Genomic DNA, 15,790 nt, shown 5'->3' on the forward strand with positions numbered 1-15,790 from the left:
GTAATTTCTGTTCAAACCCAATAATAAAACCAAATGTTCCCGTACTTTAATAACTTGACTTCATACATGTGTCATCTTAAGTAGTAATACTAATCTTTTTATTTTTTAAACATAAGGATTTGTGTGTAGATTTGAAGAGGCTGTTGAGCTGAGAACCATTTAAAAGGTGGGCTCATAGTTGATGGAGTTGAAATAAGGCTCCACTTATGGGCCGTAAGGCCCGTAACGTGTTTATAAATTGTATCCAGTGTAACCCTAGCAATATCGTAGGCGTAGCCGCGCTCTTTAAAAACCTGGCTTGTGGTTAGATAAGTGCTATCTGACTTGCATAGCATAACGTTGATCATGGGTTGTGTTTCACCCTGTTAGGTTCTTTAATTAGATTGGTTTCCTTTGCCTATTTCCATGTCGTTGCCTCTTTATTCTACATAAATAATCCATAGTGTCGACTTCGTTCAATTTCGTTTTTTCAATCGCAGTGATGATAAATGTGAATCCCAGCTCATTATGAGGCCTTTTTCTTAAGGTCCGGGAATGGAATCTTCCACATCTATCTGAGCTTATCTCTACTCTCCAAACCGGTTGTACTGCTGCAAATTTTAGGAGGATCTGCCTAAATTTCTAACTTTTTTTTTGAATTTTTGTTCTGAAATATGTTTCACACATTTTTATTTATTTTTTTTTTATTTAAAAAAAGCTGATTCTTCTACAATGATTTCTTAATTTATCGCAAGTTTCACTTTGTTTGTCATGTTTCTTTCTGTTTTGAATTTCAAATCTGATGATATAATGGGACGAATCATGGGTTAGGCTTGGAGGAAGATCGTATTTATAATTTTCCTCCTTTTGGAGGATTCTGCTCATGTAAGTTTCTTCAAAGGTTTTTAGTTGGGCCGGTTTGCATGTTTGGTTTAGCATCAATTCGAAACTGCGTATAAATATTACTAGTATTTTGGAAGTAGTTATTTCAGAATTTAATAATTTTAAAATATAATAACACAATGATGTAATCAAGATATTTTAATTATGTGTTTAATTGTGATACACAGAAAATATAAAATTTAACGGCTTGTCAAATCTTTGGCTGGATTACTGGATAAACTTATTTTATATTATGATTGCATAGATTTTTTTTTTTTTTTTGTATAGAATACTTTATTCTTCTTCATTAATCACAATTTTTTGTATTTCAATAAAAAAAATTTATTTTATTTCTTTAATCAATCCTCCATTAGTTAATATTTGTTATCAAATTCATATTTTTTTTTCAAAAAATATTTCGTTAAAGACAATAAATACGCCAGAGTGATAATAAATAAAACGTTGAAATAATTATTTTAACTTAACTTACAGTTTTTTAAGAGAGAATTATGAGTTTAATTGTGAATAATTGTATAAAATAATCTTATGTGATTATTTAATCACAAATAATACACACATGAAAAAAAAATCACACAAATAATATAATTTTTAAGATTATTTTATAAAAATAAATAAATTTTATTATATATGATAATTTATGATTAAATAATCATATAATTTGAATTTAAACTTTTATTGCAAAATATTTTTTTTTTCATTTTTATCTAAAATATTTTATTCATTTTTGTTAATCAAATTAATATTTTTTTCTTAAAATAATTTCATAAAAGACAAAATAGTTGCGCTAGATTGACAATAGAAAATGTTAAAATATATTTTTTAATTCAACTTGTAGTTTTATAACAAAATACTTGAAAAATTTAAATGCAGTGATTCGTAACTGACAACAGTAGGTCGGCGACGACAGATACCTGAGCGCCCTCCCTCCCATGGCACTCAAAATCTCAAGCCAAAATGCCGCAACAACAACTTGGAGTTCTGCCTCGCCGGTGACGACTAGAGCGAAAAAACTGACATGGCAACGTTGTTTTTTGCTTGTTCTGCCATTGATTAAAATAAAAATGGAACCTTTTTAAAGGGTATGTATCTAGCAGCTCCAAGAATCTGGAAATTTGGGAAACGTTAATAAATCTAACGTTTAAGATGATTATAACCCCTGTATATCCAACTGAAAATGAAGACCCATTTCACAGAAAACAAAGAGGAACCGTTACAGAAAACCAAACACCCAATTGAAAACAAAGACAATTAAATACTCATTTGAAAACGAAGAAAAAGGCCATTCGCATGTCACTTGTCAGGTCTCGACAACGGCAGAAGAACCTCTTCATCGCCTTCTCCAACCATCGAACAGTTGTGGTAGAGAAAGGGGCTGAATCTAATGCAGAGGGTGTAGGAATTAGATGAATCTAGTGGTTCTTAAAAATGGTCCACCGTGGAACATATGAACTACTGGTCCACGCTAGAAGCATCTTTTTTATTGGACAATAAAACTGATATTATGGAGATAGCGGCTATGCTGCAAGAATGACCATGTGGTGGGCCCTACTGATGATCTGATCAATAGTGAGTTAGTCAATGTCTACCGTTGGATTCGGCTCTCATTCTTTTCAATTTCCAAATCCAAACTTGAAATGAGGAATCAGAAAAAAGTAATCTAAATAGATAGGTACGGTCTACTCTACTTAGTGGACCCATTCCAACCCTACCTTACACTACACAAACGGTCTCCTGCTTATCCACGTAAGGTAAGAATAATCCCCTTTTCTTTCTCCATAAATTTCCTTTGAATTGCATGATTAATTAACCCTTCCTTTTGGAATTAGCCCATATTGGGTGATAGATATTTTTTTAAACAATGGTCGTTTATTTTTTATTTTTCTAAATATAATAAAAAATAAAAAACTTTTGTTTAAAAAACTAGTTTTATCAAGCCCAAGTATTTAACATTTTAACAACTATCTTACCTTTTTACACAGAAAAAATAAACATTTCAACACACGTTTTGATGTTTATAATAGATTTATTTTGTGTGTACAACGGTGACAAAATTAAAATTTAAAACGCTGTTCATATTATTCACGCAAGTTATGCTTGAGGGCAAATTATTTACTAAAATACGTACTTGAGACAGTGCTAATAAATGTTTTAATTATTTGTTAAGGAATTAAATGTGAAATTCTTTATGGAAAATTATTATCTACACTCTTTTACCATTATTTTTTATATAAAAAATTACCCGATAATTCACCCTCAATGTCAATTTTAGCCAAACTCAAATTAAACCCCAAAATAATATGGAAACGAACTCCAATTAAAATTCTCCATGACAATTTTTAAATCATATGAAACTTAAACAAATGCTTAAAAATATTGATGATCTCTTTGCAAAACTTGAATAAGGTTAAAACATACCTTAAATGGAGCAATCCCAAAGCAACAAGCCACCATGTTGTAGCTAGCATTGTTCAGAGGAAAAAAAAATGGTGATTGCTAGGGCATAATTGGGGGCAATGTGGAAAAATAATGTCTGTATCTCTCCTTTTCTCCATTTAAGGAGGCACAATTGGAGAAGGAGGCACAAGCAATAAGGTTTCAGGAGGGTCTGTATCTCTCCTTCTCTCCACTGAATGGAAAGGATATTTTTCCGTTTCATGATGTATAATGTGTCAAGTTACCAACAATCTTTTAGCAGAAACAGACTAGGAGAGAAAGTGGCGTAAAGGTTAGGGGGAAAAGATAAAGTATTTTAGAGTGAGCATGCAAAGCTGTTAGGACTAAGAATATTTTATTACAAGATATTGTAAGGAAGAAGAGCAAACTTGTTCTTAAGAACAGAATAAATGTTTACCGACTATTACTCTTAAAATTACAGGTGAATTACGTTTTTAATTCCTAGAAGTGTTAAAGCGTTTTTATATGGATTTATAAAATTAAGAAATTTTAAATAAGTCCTTGAAAGTTTAACCATTTGATTTAAGTTCTTAAATTAAGTCATTCATTATCATTTGATTTAAGTTTTTAAATAAGTTATTAAGTTAAACTATAAGCAAGATGTCATTATCGTGTTTTTTACATAAAGACTATGAATTTTTGTTATTTAGAAATTAAATTATGACTAATTTACATAGTCAAGGAATGAAAACATTTATTTACTTTAAGTAAAAAAAAAACTAAAAATTATAATAAAATAAGAGAATATTTAAGAGTACAAAGAAATACAGAGGAAATAATCTTATTTTTATTACGCTATACGTGTCAATTGGTGTCCTTTGTGCCCTTGACCTGTTCAATTCGAAAAAGAATGATTAGAATTAAACTCTTCTTAAATGATTTTTCAACAATTTTTCTCTCATGTCCAAGTTTTGTCCTGAGCAGGACAACTTAATTGGCGGTTCCCTTCTCGCCCTTGGATCTTTAATTGGTTGTTCCCTCCGCTCCAAGAAAAAAAAGGGCATTATGGCAAAAAAGAGCAGCAGCATTCAACAAGTTGCGAGAGGAACACAGGACTCAATTCACATGGCCGTACCCGAAGAAAGCGAAAAGTGTGAAACACGCACCCTCTGAAATCTAAAATTCAATTTTCCCTTCCCTGACCCTGTTTCTTCTATTCACATTGTATTCTCCTTGTTTTTTCGCTTTTCAATTTTCCATTGAACTCAGACAAAAACAGAAAGAAAGGGGAAAAAAATGAACCCAGAGATATCTCGTTGCAGGTTGCCACTTCGCACGCTCTCTAAACACACGCACCACCCTCTTCTCCACCTCCGCCTCCTTTTCCTCTTCGTTCCCACCTAAACTGTTTCCCTTCAGTTCCACGTCACATTAACAAACCTTTTTTTTTCTTAAAAAAAAAACTTTAGTAATTACGAAATTTCTGATACCTTAATGTTGTCTGAATCCGTTTTCTGCCTCTTGACCGAGGACCTGCTCATCCGGGTCCTCGAAAAGCTCGGGCCGGATCGGAAACCGTGGCGGCTGGTGTGCAAGGAGTTTCTCCGGGTCGAATCGTCGACCCGGAAGAAGATTCGGATCCTCCGAATCGAGTTTCTGCTTGGGTTGTTGGAGAAGTTCTGCAACATTGAGACGCTGGACCTGTCGATGTGTCCGCGGATCGAGGACGGAGCTGTGTCGGTTGTGCTGAGTCAGGGATCGGCGAGTTGGACTCGGGGACTGAGGAGACTCGTGCTGAGTCGCGCCACCGGGTTGGGGCATGTGGGCTTGGAGATGCTGATTCGGGCGTGTCCCATGTTGGAGGGCGTGGATGTGTCCCATTGTTGGGGGTATGGCGACAGAGAGGCTGCGGCGCTATCGTGCGCCGCGAGGTTGAGGGAACTCAACATGGATAAGTGTTTGGGAGTTACTGATATTGGGTTGGCCAAGATTGCTGTCGGGTGTGGGAAATTGGAGAGGCTGAGTTTGAAGTGGTGCTTGGAGATTTCTGATCTGGGGATTGATCTTCTTTGCAAAAAGTGCTTGGATTTGAAATTTCTCGACGTGTCATATCTCAAGGTTTGTTTTGTTGCTTTCTCTCTCATAAAGGATTTGTATATCTTTGCTGATTGCTGATTAACGTTCACCTCATTTTGGGGTGGATTAAGAGAGATAGGAAGAAACGAACGAAGGTACAGAGGAGAAGTAATATATGTGATAAATTTTGTGATGTAAAAATGAAGAGACGAAAACAAATGGGATGGAAATAATATGGAAGAAAAAGTGGGTGAAGGTTTGAGTTTTTATTTTTGGGTGAATTTGGAGTATCCTTGGCCTGCAGTCAAACACTAATTCCTCAAGATACTAAGACCTGTTTAAGGAGCTGACTTCTTCTAACAGATGGTATTCTATACATACCAACATGAAGATTGTACTTCTGAGTTCTGACTACATGCTTACGGGGAGTGATTATTTGTCACATATACCACACCATATTTGTAGAGAGATCGAGTCATGTGAGAAACTTTATACCCGTTATTGATATTGAAAATAGGTCGAGGGCACAAAGTGGACGACAGAGGATAGTGACTTCAGCAGACCACTTCATTCCCTACCTTTGTCACTATTGATGGTAGAAAAGTGTTTTTTTAACTCCAATTTCTGATTCTTAAATGCTTTTGAGGAAAGCACCGGCAAAATTTTTCATGTGATGTTCATAGAATTTTAATAAGGATGTTTGAGGTGTGGGGTTTTGGATCATCATCATTGAACAGTTAGTACTTCGAAGAAGAGGTAGACATTATATTTTTGGTTGACAAAAGTTGAGACAAATGCAGAATCAATAGAGTAGGAAAGCCATGTTCCTTGTTGACACATGATAAACGTACACCTTGCTTGGGATGTATGGAGGTAGAAAGAAGAGAGATATAGAGAAAAAAAAGATAGAGAGAAAGTTACATGTCATAAGTAATGTGATGAAAAAGAAAAAGGCATATAGGAAGAAATTGGTGTGAAAAGGAGATGAAAGAGAAAATGAGTGTATATAAATTATAATTATTGCTTCTTGACTATGGACAATACACTACAGTACCTGCGTTTGTGATGTTGTTCTTAACACCATTCCCAATAACATGTTTCAATGGCATTTTGGTTTTACATCATTACCTTAGCTAACAAACAGACTATATTTGACTCGTGTGCTTGTTTCTTCTTTAAATTATATCTTTTTTAAGTATTTTAAAATTTTGCATCATTAGGTAACAAGTGAATCTTTGAGATCAATAGCTTCTCTGTTAAAGCTTGAGGTTTTTGTTATGGTTGGCTGCTCTTTAGTGGATGACGTTGGATTGCGGTTTCTTGAAAAAGGGTGTCCACTGCTTAAGGTAATTGATTTGTTATAAGTTATAAGCTATGCCAATAATGGTTGAAAAACTAATAAAGTTGACCACAAAGGTTCTGTGGAGCATAAACATAGAATATTTCCATGCATTGCAGGCAATTGATGTATCAAGGTGTGATTGTGTTAGCTCTTCCGGTTTAATATCTGTAATTAGTGGACATGGAGGTCTTGAGCAGTTGGATGCAGGATATTGCCTCTCTGTAAGTTTATTCTATAATTTGTGATGTATATGATATCAATGTGTACCATGTTTTATTGTGATAAGTTTTATATGCACTAACACCTCTGGCATTTTCTATAGGAGCTTTCAGCACCTCTTGTTAAATGCTTGGAGAATTTAAAGCAGCTGAGAATAATTAGAATTGATGGTGTTCGAGTTTCTGACTTTATCCTCCAGACAATTGGCACCAATTGCAAGTCTTTAGTGGAACTTGGTTTAAGCAAATGTGTTGGAGTGACCAACAAGGGAATTGTGCAGCTAGTATCTGGCTGTGGCTATTTGAAGATACTTGATTTGACTTGTTGTCGGTTCATATCTGATGCAGCAATCTCTACTATAGCAGACTCTTGTCCAGACCTTGTCTGTCTGAAGCTAGAATCTTGTGATATGGTGACTGAGAATTGTCTTTATCAACTTGGATTAAATTGCTCGCTTCTCAAAGAGCTTGATCTTACTGATTGCTCTGGTGTTGATGACATAGGTAAACTATGGAATCTCTATCTTTAAATAATATATCAGTCTTGTTCAAAATTGCAAATGGTTCTGATTAATTTATTTCCAACTTTCTGTTTCATGCAGCTCTAAGATATCTATCAAGATGTTCAGAACTTGTAAGATTGAAATTAGGATTATGCACAAACATATCAGACATAGGATTGGCACACATTGCTTGTAACTGCCCAAAAATGACTGAACTTGATCTCTATCGGTAATTGAACATTTGAACTTTATAGTCAACGTGGTTAATTGCTTATGATTCAATGAAATTATGGATAATGTTGTGATGCTGTTTAGTTCATTTTGTTCTTTGATCACAGATGTGTACGTATTGGAGATGATGGGCTAGCGGCACTAACGAGTGGATGCAAGGGGTTGACAAACCTCAACTTGTCATATTGCAATAGAATTACAGACAGAGGGTTGGAGTATATCAGCCATCTTGGTGAACTATCTGATCTGGAGTTGCGTGGGCTTTCTAATATCACAAGCATTGGTATAAAAGCAGTTGCAATAAGTTGCAAGAGATTGGCAGATTTAGATTTGAAACATTGCGAAAAAATTGATGATTCAGGTTTCTGGGCCCTTGCTTTTTATTCGCAAAACCTGCGGCAGGTCAGTTGTACTACTTTTACTCAATCAAGTTATTAATATTCTGAGTCTCCGCAGACCAACAGAGTAGTCTGGCCTCTAAATTAAAAATTCAACATTGTTTGAAAATTATAAGTGTTTCCTCAAGGTACATAATTGATACTCATCTGGCTTTGGTACTTTATCAATTATAAACTGTGGTATGGCTTGATCTAGTTGAAAAATTTTAAACTATAATTCTCCAAAGATGAAAGAACCCTGGATTGGATGCTTGTCTGGGCTCACTGCAATCCCTTCGTCAATTGTGTTGTTCGTCTTCTCTTTCCATGCTTTTGTAACTCAGCGTTTAAATTTGATTTTTATGTTCTTGTACTTCCAGTCACCCTGTTAATCTATCTTCTGCTCTGGACAAAAAAACAAGAATATATACATAGCTAATTTTTTTATTGTTAGGAAACCTTTTGTTCTTTAGATTAAAGTTTCTGCTACAAATGTTACTCTTATTCAGCTCCATTTTGGAGTAAAAAATAAAGGTGGATGTTAAAGATAATATCTGTTGCATAGAAGATTTTATTTAAGACAAATGAGGGAAGGAAAAGCATTTGTCAAAAAGAAGAAATTATATGTGCTCACCAACTAATATCATTTTGTACTTCATAAATTGGAGGCATGCCATTAATCTGGTTTTCTATTTGGGTCTGTTTCTCATATTATCATACTGCAACTGTTACTCTTGCATTTTAAAAGAAGTTGGTGTTTCTTACTGGCTTCAGTAATCATTATTTCCTTTCAATTTGACAGTGTGGCATATGCTCTTAATAAACTAATGGTTAAACATACAATTTTGTCCCTATTCATGTCATGAATTCTCAATTTGATCCCTACACATAAAAATTTATTAAATTGGTCCCTATACATGTAAATCTTACTGATTTGGTCCCTGTCACTGTTAACCACCTTGCGCATTCTTAATTTAGTCCCTATAAATGCAGCGCATTCTTAATTTGGTTCCTATACATGTAACATATTTGGTCCCTTATATGTAGGGACCAAATTAAGATGCACTACAGGTATAAGGACTAAATTAAGAATGTGCAACATGGATAGGGACTAAATTAAGAATGCATAATAGAGTTAACGTTCAACTTATGACGGTGGGAACTAAATTAATAATGCTTGCATGTAAACAGACTGACACCGATTTAATAAGTTTTTTTTATGTATAAGGATCAAATTGAGAATCGGTGACAACTATAGCGGATTTTACTTCCCACCACCCTTGTATTTTCTTATGCTTCCTATAATCAAAGCTTCTACTTATATTTTGTAGGAGTGCATGTGTTAAGTATTCTTCAAATAGGTTAAGCATTGATGTTTATTTACATGAAAACTGTTATGCTAAGATTAGGGGTTCTAATTATAGGTTCTAACTAAACATAATGGTGATGATGACAGATAAATATGAGCTACTGTATCGTGTCAGATATGGTGTTGTGCATGCTTATGGGTAACCTGAAACGCCTGCAAGATGCCAAACTGGTTTGTCTTTCTAAAGTGAGTGTAAAAGGATTGGAAGTTGCCCTTAGAGCTTGCTGTGGTCGGATTAAAAAGGTTAAACTGCAGAGGTCCCTCAGGTTCTCGCTTTCCTCTGAAATGCTCGAGACAATGCATGCACGAGGGTGCAAGATCAGATGGGATTAGCCAATAGTCACGCTATTAATCTGTTATACTTTCTTTTCTTGGAAGGGTGCTGCTTCATTAAGATCTTTTTTATTCAAAATTTTATATTTCTCTAGCATTTTCTTTTCTTTAAACTCTGTTACCAGATTTCTACGGAAGGTATTTTTTTCACCTTCTTAAGTTACATCATCTCCAATAAAGCATGAGGTTACTTATCTTCGAATTAAATCTGATTTCAACTTTACCTGTTACACTTGCAAGGTTTATTCTATTGCCAATCCACGTATCGAATCTAAAGTAAAGCGTGTTTAATAGTAGATAACTTAAGATTAGAAATTCTACTAGTATAAATTAGTTGAGAAAATCATTGTTTAAAAATGTGATGCTTGAACCTTGAGGTACTGATATATTTACAATGATAAGAAATGTTAGCACCGAACTATGTAACACACTTGAAATTTGTTATAAATCACAAAATTTAATTAGTAGAATTCTATTTTTTAATTACAAGTTGACACTTATCCTTCTAAGGAAATATTGCATCTGCATACTTAAAGCTATATGATACACTGGAGATTTGTTTTATTTTAGCTTAAATTGTTTGCCACATTGTCACAAGTCGCGTTCCTTTGTATTCCATTCATAATATACAAACAACATATATGTGTATGTAATAAAAGAAAGATATTTTTTTTTTTATCTCAGCTTCTAGATCCTCTTGGTAAACAAAGGTAATTTAAAATGAATGAGAGAGAATCTTTTATTAATTACAAATATAATATGTAAAATATACATTTAAAAATGAAAATGAATATTAATACAAATGGCTAATTAAGTTTTTAATCTTTCATCAACTTTTTCGAATTCTAATTTTTAGTCCCTCAAAATTTATTTGATAACTTTTAATCTTCCATTCAATTTTGGTGAACATTTTTAGTCCCTAAAAAAAGTTTGTTTATTTTTAGTCCTTGGTTTATTTTATTGTTTGAAATAAGTTCACAATATATAAATAAGGAAGGATTGAAATTTGATAAAACAATGATTAATCTTAAACAATAAAAATAAATGAGGAATTAAAAAGAAATAAAACAAATTTTAGGGACTAAAAATGTAAATGGAAAATTAATGGAAGTCTAAAATTTGTTAAAAAAAATTGAAGACTAAAAACTTAATTAACACTAATATAATATTTAATTGAGAGAAAAAAAGAGTGATACTTGATATAAAGTTGTGGGAGCAATATTTATATTATGAATAAAATTATTTTATTATATTTTAATTTATAATTAATAATTACCTGGAGGTACTCAAGCAAGATTTAAACGTTTAAATTGGCATGATTAAATATTTGTTTAAAATTTCAACATTGTATATAACATAATTATTAATATATCATACCATTAAAAAAATTATGCACATAAAATCCACATTTTAATCATGTAACGAGTATCCAAGTGACAAAACTAAAAAATGTAATACTTAAATTAATGTTGAAGCAGCTAAACCTGTGTCAAGCTCAAGGTTCAGACGAAAGAAAAGTCAAGTCATTGAAGGGCACCAACCAAGGGAGAGGTGAATTACCGCAAAATAAGGCCATTCTCCCCTTCCTCCTTTCTAATTCCACAACACAAAAAATCAAATAATAACAAGAAAAGTTTGTCATATATTTCGTGGATTTTGCGTGGCTCTTTTTTTAGAAAGAGGATAGCTTTTGACTCCAAGCCTCACATTTTTGCAACAGACATAGCCAACTTTGGAAACGATCTTTCATCTAAATACACACACATATTTCAAATCATCACAATCGCACCAACGCGCTCTCCCGAGGGCTTTGTCGGAGGATTCTTACGCCTGAACGAGTCCTCTCCTTGCGTAGTACGTATGACGTTTTTTTTTTAATTACGTTCATCGATTTTTAATAATTAATTATATTAATTTCATGTATTATATGCATGAAGCTAGGTTGGTGCTCAATTAAAAAGAATGGGGGGAGATGCACAGAAGAAGAGAATTGCCATAATTGGCGTGTCTACCTTCTTGCTGGTGGCCATGGTGGTGGCAGTGACAGTTAGCATCAACCTCAATAACAAGGGATCAAGCTATGATTCAAAGGAAGAAAGCAAATCCAGTGTAGCTTCCTCGATCAAGGCCGTGAAAACCCTTTGCGCACCCACCGATTACAAGAAGGAATGCGAGGACAGTCTTATTGAACATAGCAACAACATCACCGACCCACGAGAACTCATAAAAATCGCGTTCCACGTTACCATCTCAAAAATCGGAGAAGGACTTGAGAAAACAGAACTCATGCACCAGGTCGAGAACGACCCCAGAACCAAGGAGGCACTCGACACTTGCAAGCAACTCATGAACCTCTCCATCGGGGAGTTCACGAGGTCACTCGATAGGTTTACCAAGTTCGACTTGAACAACCTCGACAACATCCTCACCAGTTTGAAGGTTTGGCTCAGCGGTGCAATCACGTACCAAGAAACATGTTTAGACGCATTTGAGAACACAACCACCGATGCTAGTCTAAAAATGCAAAGGCTCTTGCAAAGTGCCATGCACATGAGTAGCAATGGCCTTTCTATCATCACCGAGTTGTCTAAAACTCTCTCGGAAATGCACATCGGCAAACCTGGCCGCCGACGCCTTTTGAACAACAACGTTCTTGGCCACGACTACTTTGACCTTCCCGAATGGGTTGATGATCAAGTTGGTGTTCGCAAACTCCTACATATGACTGGACGGAAACGCATGGCCCATGTGGTTGTTGCAAAGGATGGCAGTGGAAATTTCACCACCATCAATGAAGCATTGAAGCACGTGCCCAAGAAAAACCTAAGGCCATTTGTTATCTACGTCAAGGAAGGAGTTTACAACGAGTACGTCGAAGTTTCCAAAAATATGACCCATGTTGTTATGATTGGTGATGGTGGTAAGAAGTCAAGGATCACCGGCAACAAAAACTTCGTCGATGGGGTTGGGACCTTCAGAACCGCCAGTGCTGGTACGTTTCCTTCCACTTAATTAATTATATATATTCTAGTAACTGCTAGTAATCACTTCATACAATCTGCAACAAACAACTAATTAATAACAACTACACAACCATTGCTACAAGAGTGTATCTTTTTTTTTGCTTCTACAATAACAAAACAACTCTTAAGTTAAGTTGTTCTTTTAGATTAATTCTTTTTAGTTAAGTACCTAGCTAGGATTTCATCTTCTATAATGAAATAGAATTCTTGTCTTGAAGATGAGAAATCTTTTATTATTATGTTGCTTGGATTGAGCATGAATTATACTAATATTTATAAATGCATGCAGCCATTCTAGGAGATTTCTTCGTTGGCATAGGTATGGGGTTTGAGAACTCAGCTGGTGCTGAAAAACATCAAGCAGTGGCCTTGAGGGTTCAAGCTGACAGGTCCATCTTTTACAAATGCCGAATGGATGGGTACCAGGACACACTTTACGCCCACACCATGCGTCAATTCTATCGTGATTGCATAATTTCAGGTACCATCGACTTTGTCTTTGGTGATGCAGTGGCTGTTCTCCAAAATTGCACTTTTGTGGTGCGAAAGCCATTGGAAAACCAGCAATGCATTGTGACTGCACAAGGCAGAAAAGAGATGAACCAACCATCAGGATTAATCATCCAGGGAGGAAGCATTGTGGCAGACCCCATGTACTACCCAGTTAGGTTCGACAACAAAGCTTACTTGGCCCGTCCATGGAAGAATTTCTCGAGAACCATATTTATGGATTCCTACATTGGTGATTTGATCACACCTGATGGTTACATGCCATGGCAAACATTGGAGGGTTTGAGGGGAATGGATACTTGTTTCTACTCTGAGTTCAACAACCGTGGTCCTGGTTCAGACAAAGCCAAGCGTGTCAAATGGGAAGGAATCAAGGCCCTCGATTCAGATGGAATATCAAACTTCTTGCCAGCCAAGTTCTTCCATGGAGATGACTGGATTAGGGTCACTAGGGTTCCTTACTACTCTGGCCAACCCTCCCCCACTCATTGAAGTTGATTCATTAATTTTTGGGAGAGACCGCGTGTGCTTGCGTGTTGCCATATTAAACAAGTAATTATTAATGCTTGTGTTGTACCACCTATGTCTTTTGTCTTCCATTATGTCATTGTGATCTGAAATGCAAGTGTGTATGAACTGTCATTTCCCTGCAGTTCTTTATGCTTGTAGGATACTTAATTAGATATTCGTTATTACATAACCAATATCTCTCTTTCAACAATTTTCCACTTAAATCACTCGTTTTGATAGGCCTTGATTGTATATTACATACATATTAATTTAATTTTAATAAAAAATAATCAAGAAAATCATTTAAGTAAATTACAGTAGCAAAATAAAGATTGGTTGCAATATTATTATCTAGTTTTAAATTGTTATATTATTAAATTTCGTTGACATTTATAATAGTTATTTTAAAAGATAAAACATATTATTTTATTGATTGATAATTTTTTTACAATAATTATATATATCCAAATCAAACTTATGAAACAATTGGCAATAAGTACTTAATATATATGTACATTTTAATAAATTAAAAATAAATTAAAGTCGATGTCCTTATATATAGCTAAAATTAAATACAGAAAATAATCAATAGATGAGGAAATACAATTCTTATAATGTAAATGGATATATATAATATTGAAATTTTTTTGCTCTATTTTTACCTACTTTATATTTTTTCCCTATTAATTTAAGGGGAGACGCGGAATCAAGTGAAATAAAAAATATGGATAGTTTCCTTTTTTTTTGTTTTTTAATCAGCAAAAGATACATATCATTATATGAAAGCACTAAGAGTATCCAAACCTATATATAATAGTAAATTCCCAGTCATTCCCAAGGTTACAAAATATTGATACGTGGATATAAATATTTCATAACCTAGGAAATCAACAATTAAAATAAATCATGTCAAAGTAGCTAATAAAAATACCAAAATGAAGCCAATCCAAATAAAATAGCCTCCTCGAGTATTCAGCGCCAATCAACCTTATCTTTGTGAATTTACGTGATCTTCCACCATTGACAATTTGACAAAATATCCCAAGTTCCTATACCGGAGTATGATGTGGATGCTATCACAATCAAGCAAGCATCATCTCGTGGATAGTAGCTTATGGAATTGGTGTAGAAAATTAGTCATCTTTCTTTATCCATTGTCATTTTTTTTATAAAAAAAAATACAACTACATTGCATCCATGTAATGTACAGAAAAAACACTAGATGATTTCCTTTCGTTATTTATATATATATATATATATTAAAAATACAAGTGAAGTTTTCCTATTAAAATGACTGAACTCGAAACAATATGTTTTGAAGGGGAAAAAGCACCATCGCCAACTAGCTTAAAAAATTGTTTCCTTCCACAAACAATAACAAAGAGACTATGGACTTTTTTATTTATTTTTATTACATGGCCGGATGGCACATGCGAGAAATTTGTTTCATCGTTCATTTTTCTTTTTTATTTGATAAAACAATACCATTAGTTCCTTCCTCGAGCTTAATCTTTTTTTTTTCTTTTTCATTTGTTCCACACTTTTGTTATTTTAAGCCTTCAACTTGGAAAGTATTAATTCATCATTGTTAAATCCTCTACCTATGTTTTGAAATAAAACTTTAATAGGGAGGAATGAATATAACCCAAGTGGAAAGGTTTGTAAAGTTATAAATAATAAAATGTGGAACAAAATAGATTATAAAACTAACAGGAAAAAATTCGTGTTCCTATTAAATTAAACAAAAATAAAACCAAAGCATAAACAAATTTCCCCCATGTCACCCATATAACCAAAAATAATAATATAAGGATCATCTGCTCTTCATTATTGTCTATGAAAATAAATAATTCATCAAGGAATTGCAAGAGAGAGATAACAAGAGAAAGATAGAGAACATTACCTTTTAAAGCACATGTGAAGTGTAAACAGAAAATTTGGAGGTGAGAATAGCAAACCATCTCATAATGGAAAATACCAAGTCCAATCCATAACTTTTGGGGTTAGGTTCGCTTAGCCCAT

The 15,790-nt window shown here is 34.1% G+C and overlaps 2 protein-coding genes and 1 pseudogene across 3 annotated transcripts; all 3 read left to right on the forward strand.

The window, feature by feature from the left end:
• Positions 1 to 468: 468 nt before the first annotated feature.
• On the forward strand, positions 469 to 565 carry LOC114407933 (annotated as a pseudogene).
• A 3,624-nt stretch (positions 566 to 4,189) lies between these two features.
• On the forward strand, positions 4,190 to 9,932 carry LOC114407570 (F-box/LRR-repeat protein 3-like). Its single transcript, XM_028370720.1, has 7 exons — positions 4,190 to 5,394; positions 6,573 to 6,698; positions 6,811 to 6,915; positions 7,017 to 7,416; positions 7,515 to 7,644; positions 7,754 to 8,048; positions 9,480 to 9,932. The coding sequence occupies exons 1-7, from the start codon at positions 4,771 to 4,773 to the stop codon at positions 9,723 to 9,725; spliced, it is 1,926 nt and encodes a 641-aa protein (XP_028226521.1). The 5' UTR covers positions 4,190 to 4,770; the 3' UTR covers positions 9,726 to 9,932.
• A 1,572-nt stretch (positions 9,933 to 11,504) lies between these two features.
• On the forward strand, positions 11,505 to 13,910 carry LOC114407571 (probable pectinesterase/pectinesterase inhibitor 21). Of its 2 annotated transcripts, none has more exons than XM_028370721.1 (3): positions 11,505 to 11,579; positions 11,663 to 12,717; positions 13,038 to 13,910. In XM_028370721.1, the coding sequence occupies exons 2-3, from the start codon at positions 11,688 to 11,690 to the stop codon at positions 13,748 to 13,750; spliced, it is 1,743 nt and encodes a 580-aa protein (XP_028226522.1). In that variant the 5' UTR covers positions 11,505 to 11,579; positions 11,663 to 11,687; the 3' UTR covers positions 13,751 to 13,910. The 2 variants fall into 2 exon arrangements, with proteins under 2 accessions (XP_028226522.1, XP_028226523.1); XM_028370722.1 differs by having other exon boundaries at positions 11,517 to 11,579; positions 11,667 to 12,717.
• Positions 13,911 to 15,790: the final 1,880 nt, after the last annotated feature.

This window comes from Glycine soja, chromosome 3, assembly GCF_004193775.1.
Source record: "Glycine soja cultivar W05 chromosome 3, ASM419377v2, whole genome shotgun sequence".
NCBI classification, from domain to species: Eukaryota; Viridiplantae; Streptophyta; class Magnoliopsida; order Fabales; family Fabaceae; genus Glycine; species Glycine soja.

What these genes read in the sequence shown, in the direction of transcription:
- LOC114407570 (XM_028370720.1), top strand. Translation starts at nt 4,771, where the DNA reads ATGTTGTCTGAATCCGTTTTCTGCCTCTTGACCGAGGACCTGCTCATC. An exon ending in AAGGGTGTCCACTGCTTAAG is followed by an intron (nt 6,699 to 6,810) that starts GTAATTGATTTG and finishes CATGCATTGCAG; the next exon opens with GCAATTGATGTATCAAGGTG. An exon ending in ATGCAGGATATTGCCTCTCT is followed by an intron (nt 6,916 to 7,016) that starts GTAAGTTTATTC and finishes CATTTTCTATAG; the next exon opens with GAGCTTTCAGCACCTCTTGT.
- LOC114407571 (XM_028370721.1), top strand. Translation starts at nt 11,688, where the DNA reads ATGGGGGGAGATGCACAGAAGAAGAGAATTGCCATAATTGGCGTGTCT. An exon ending in CTTCAGAACCGCCAGTGCTG is followed by an intron (nt 12,718 to 13,037) that starts GTACGTTTCCTT and finishes AAATGCATGCAG; the next exon opens with CCATTCTAGGAGATTTCTTC.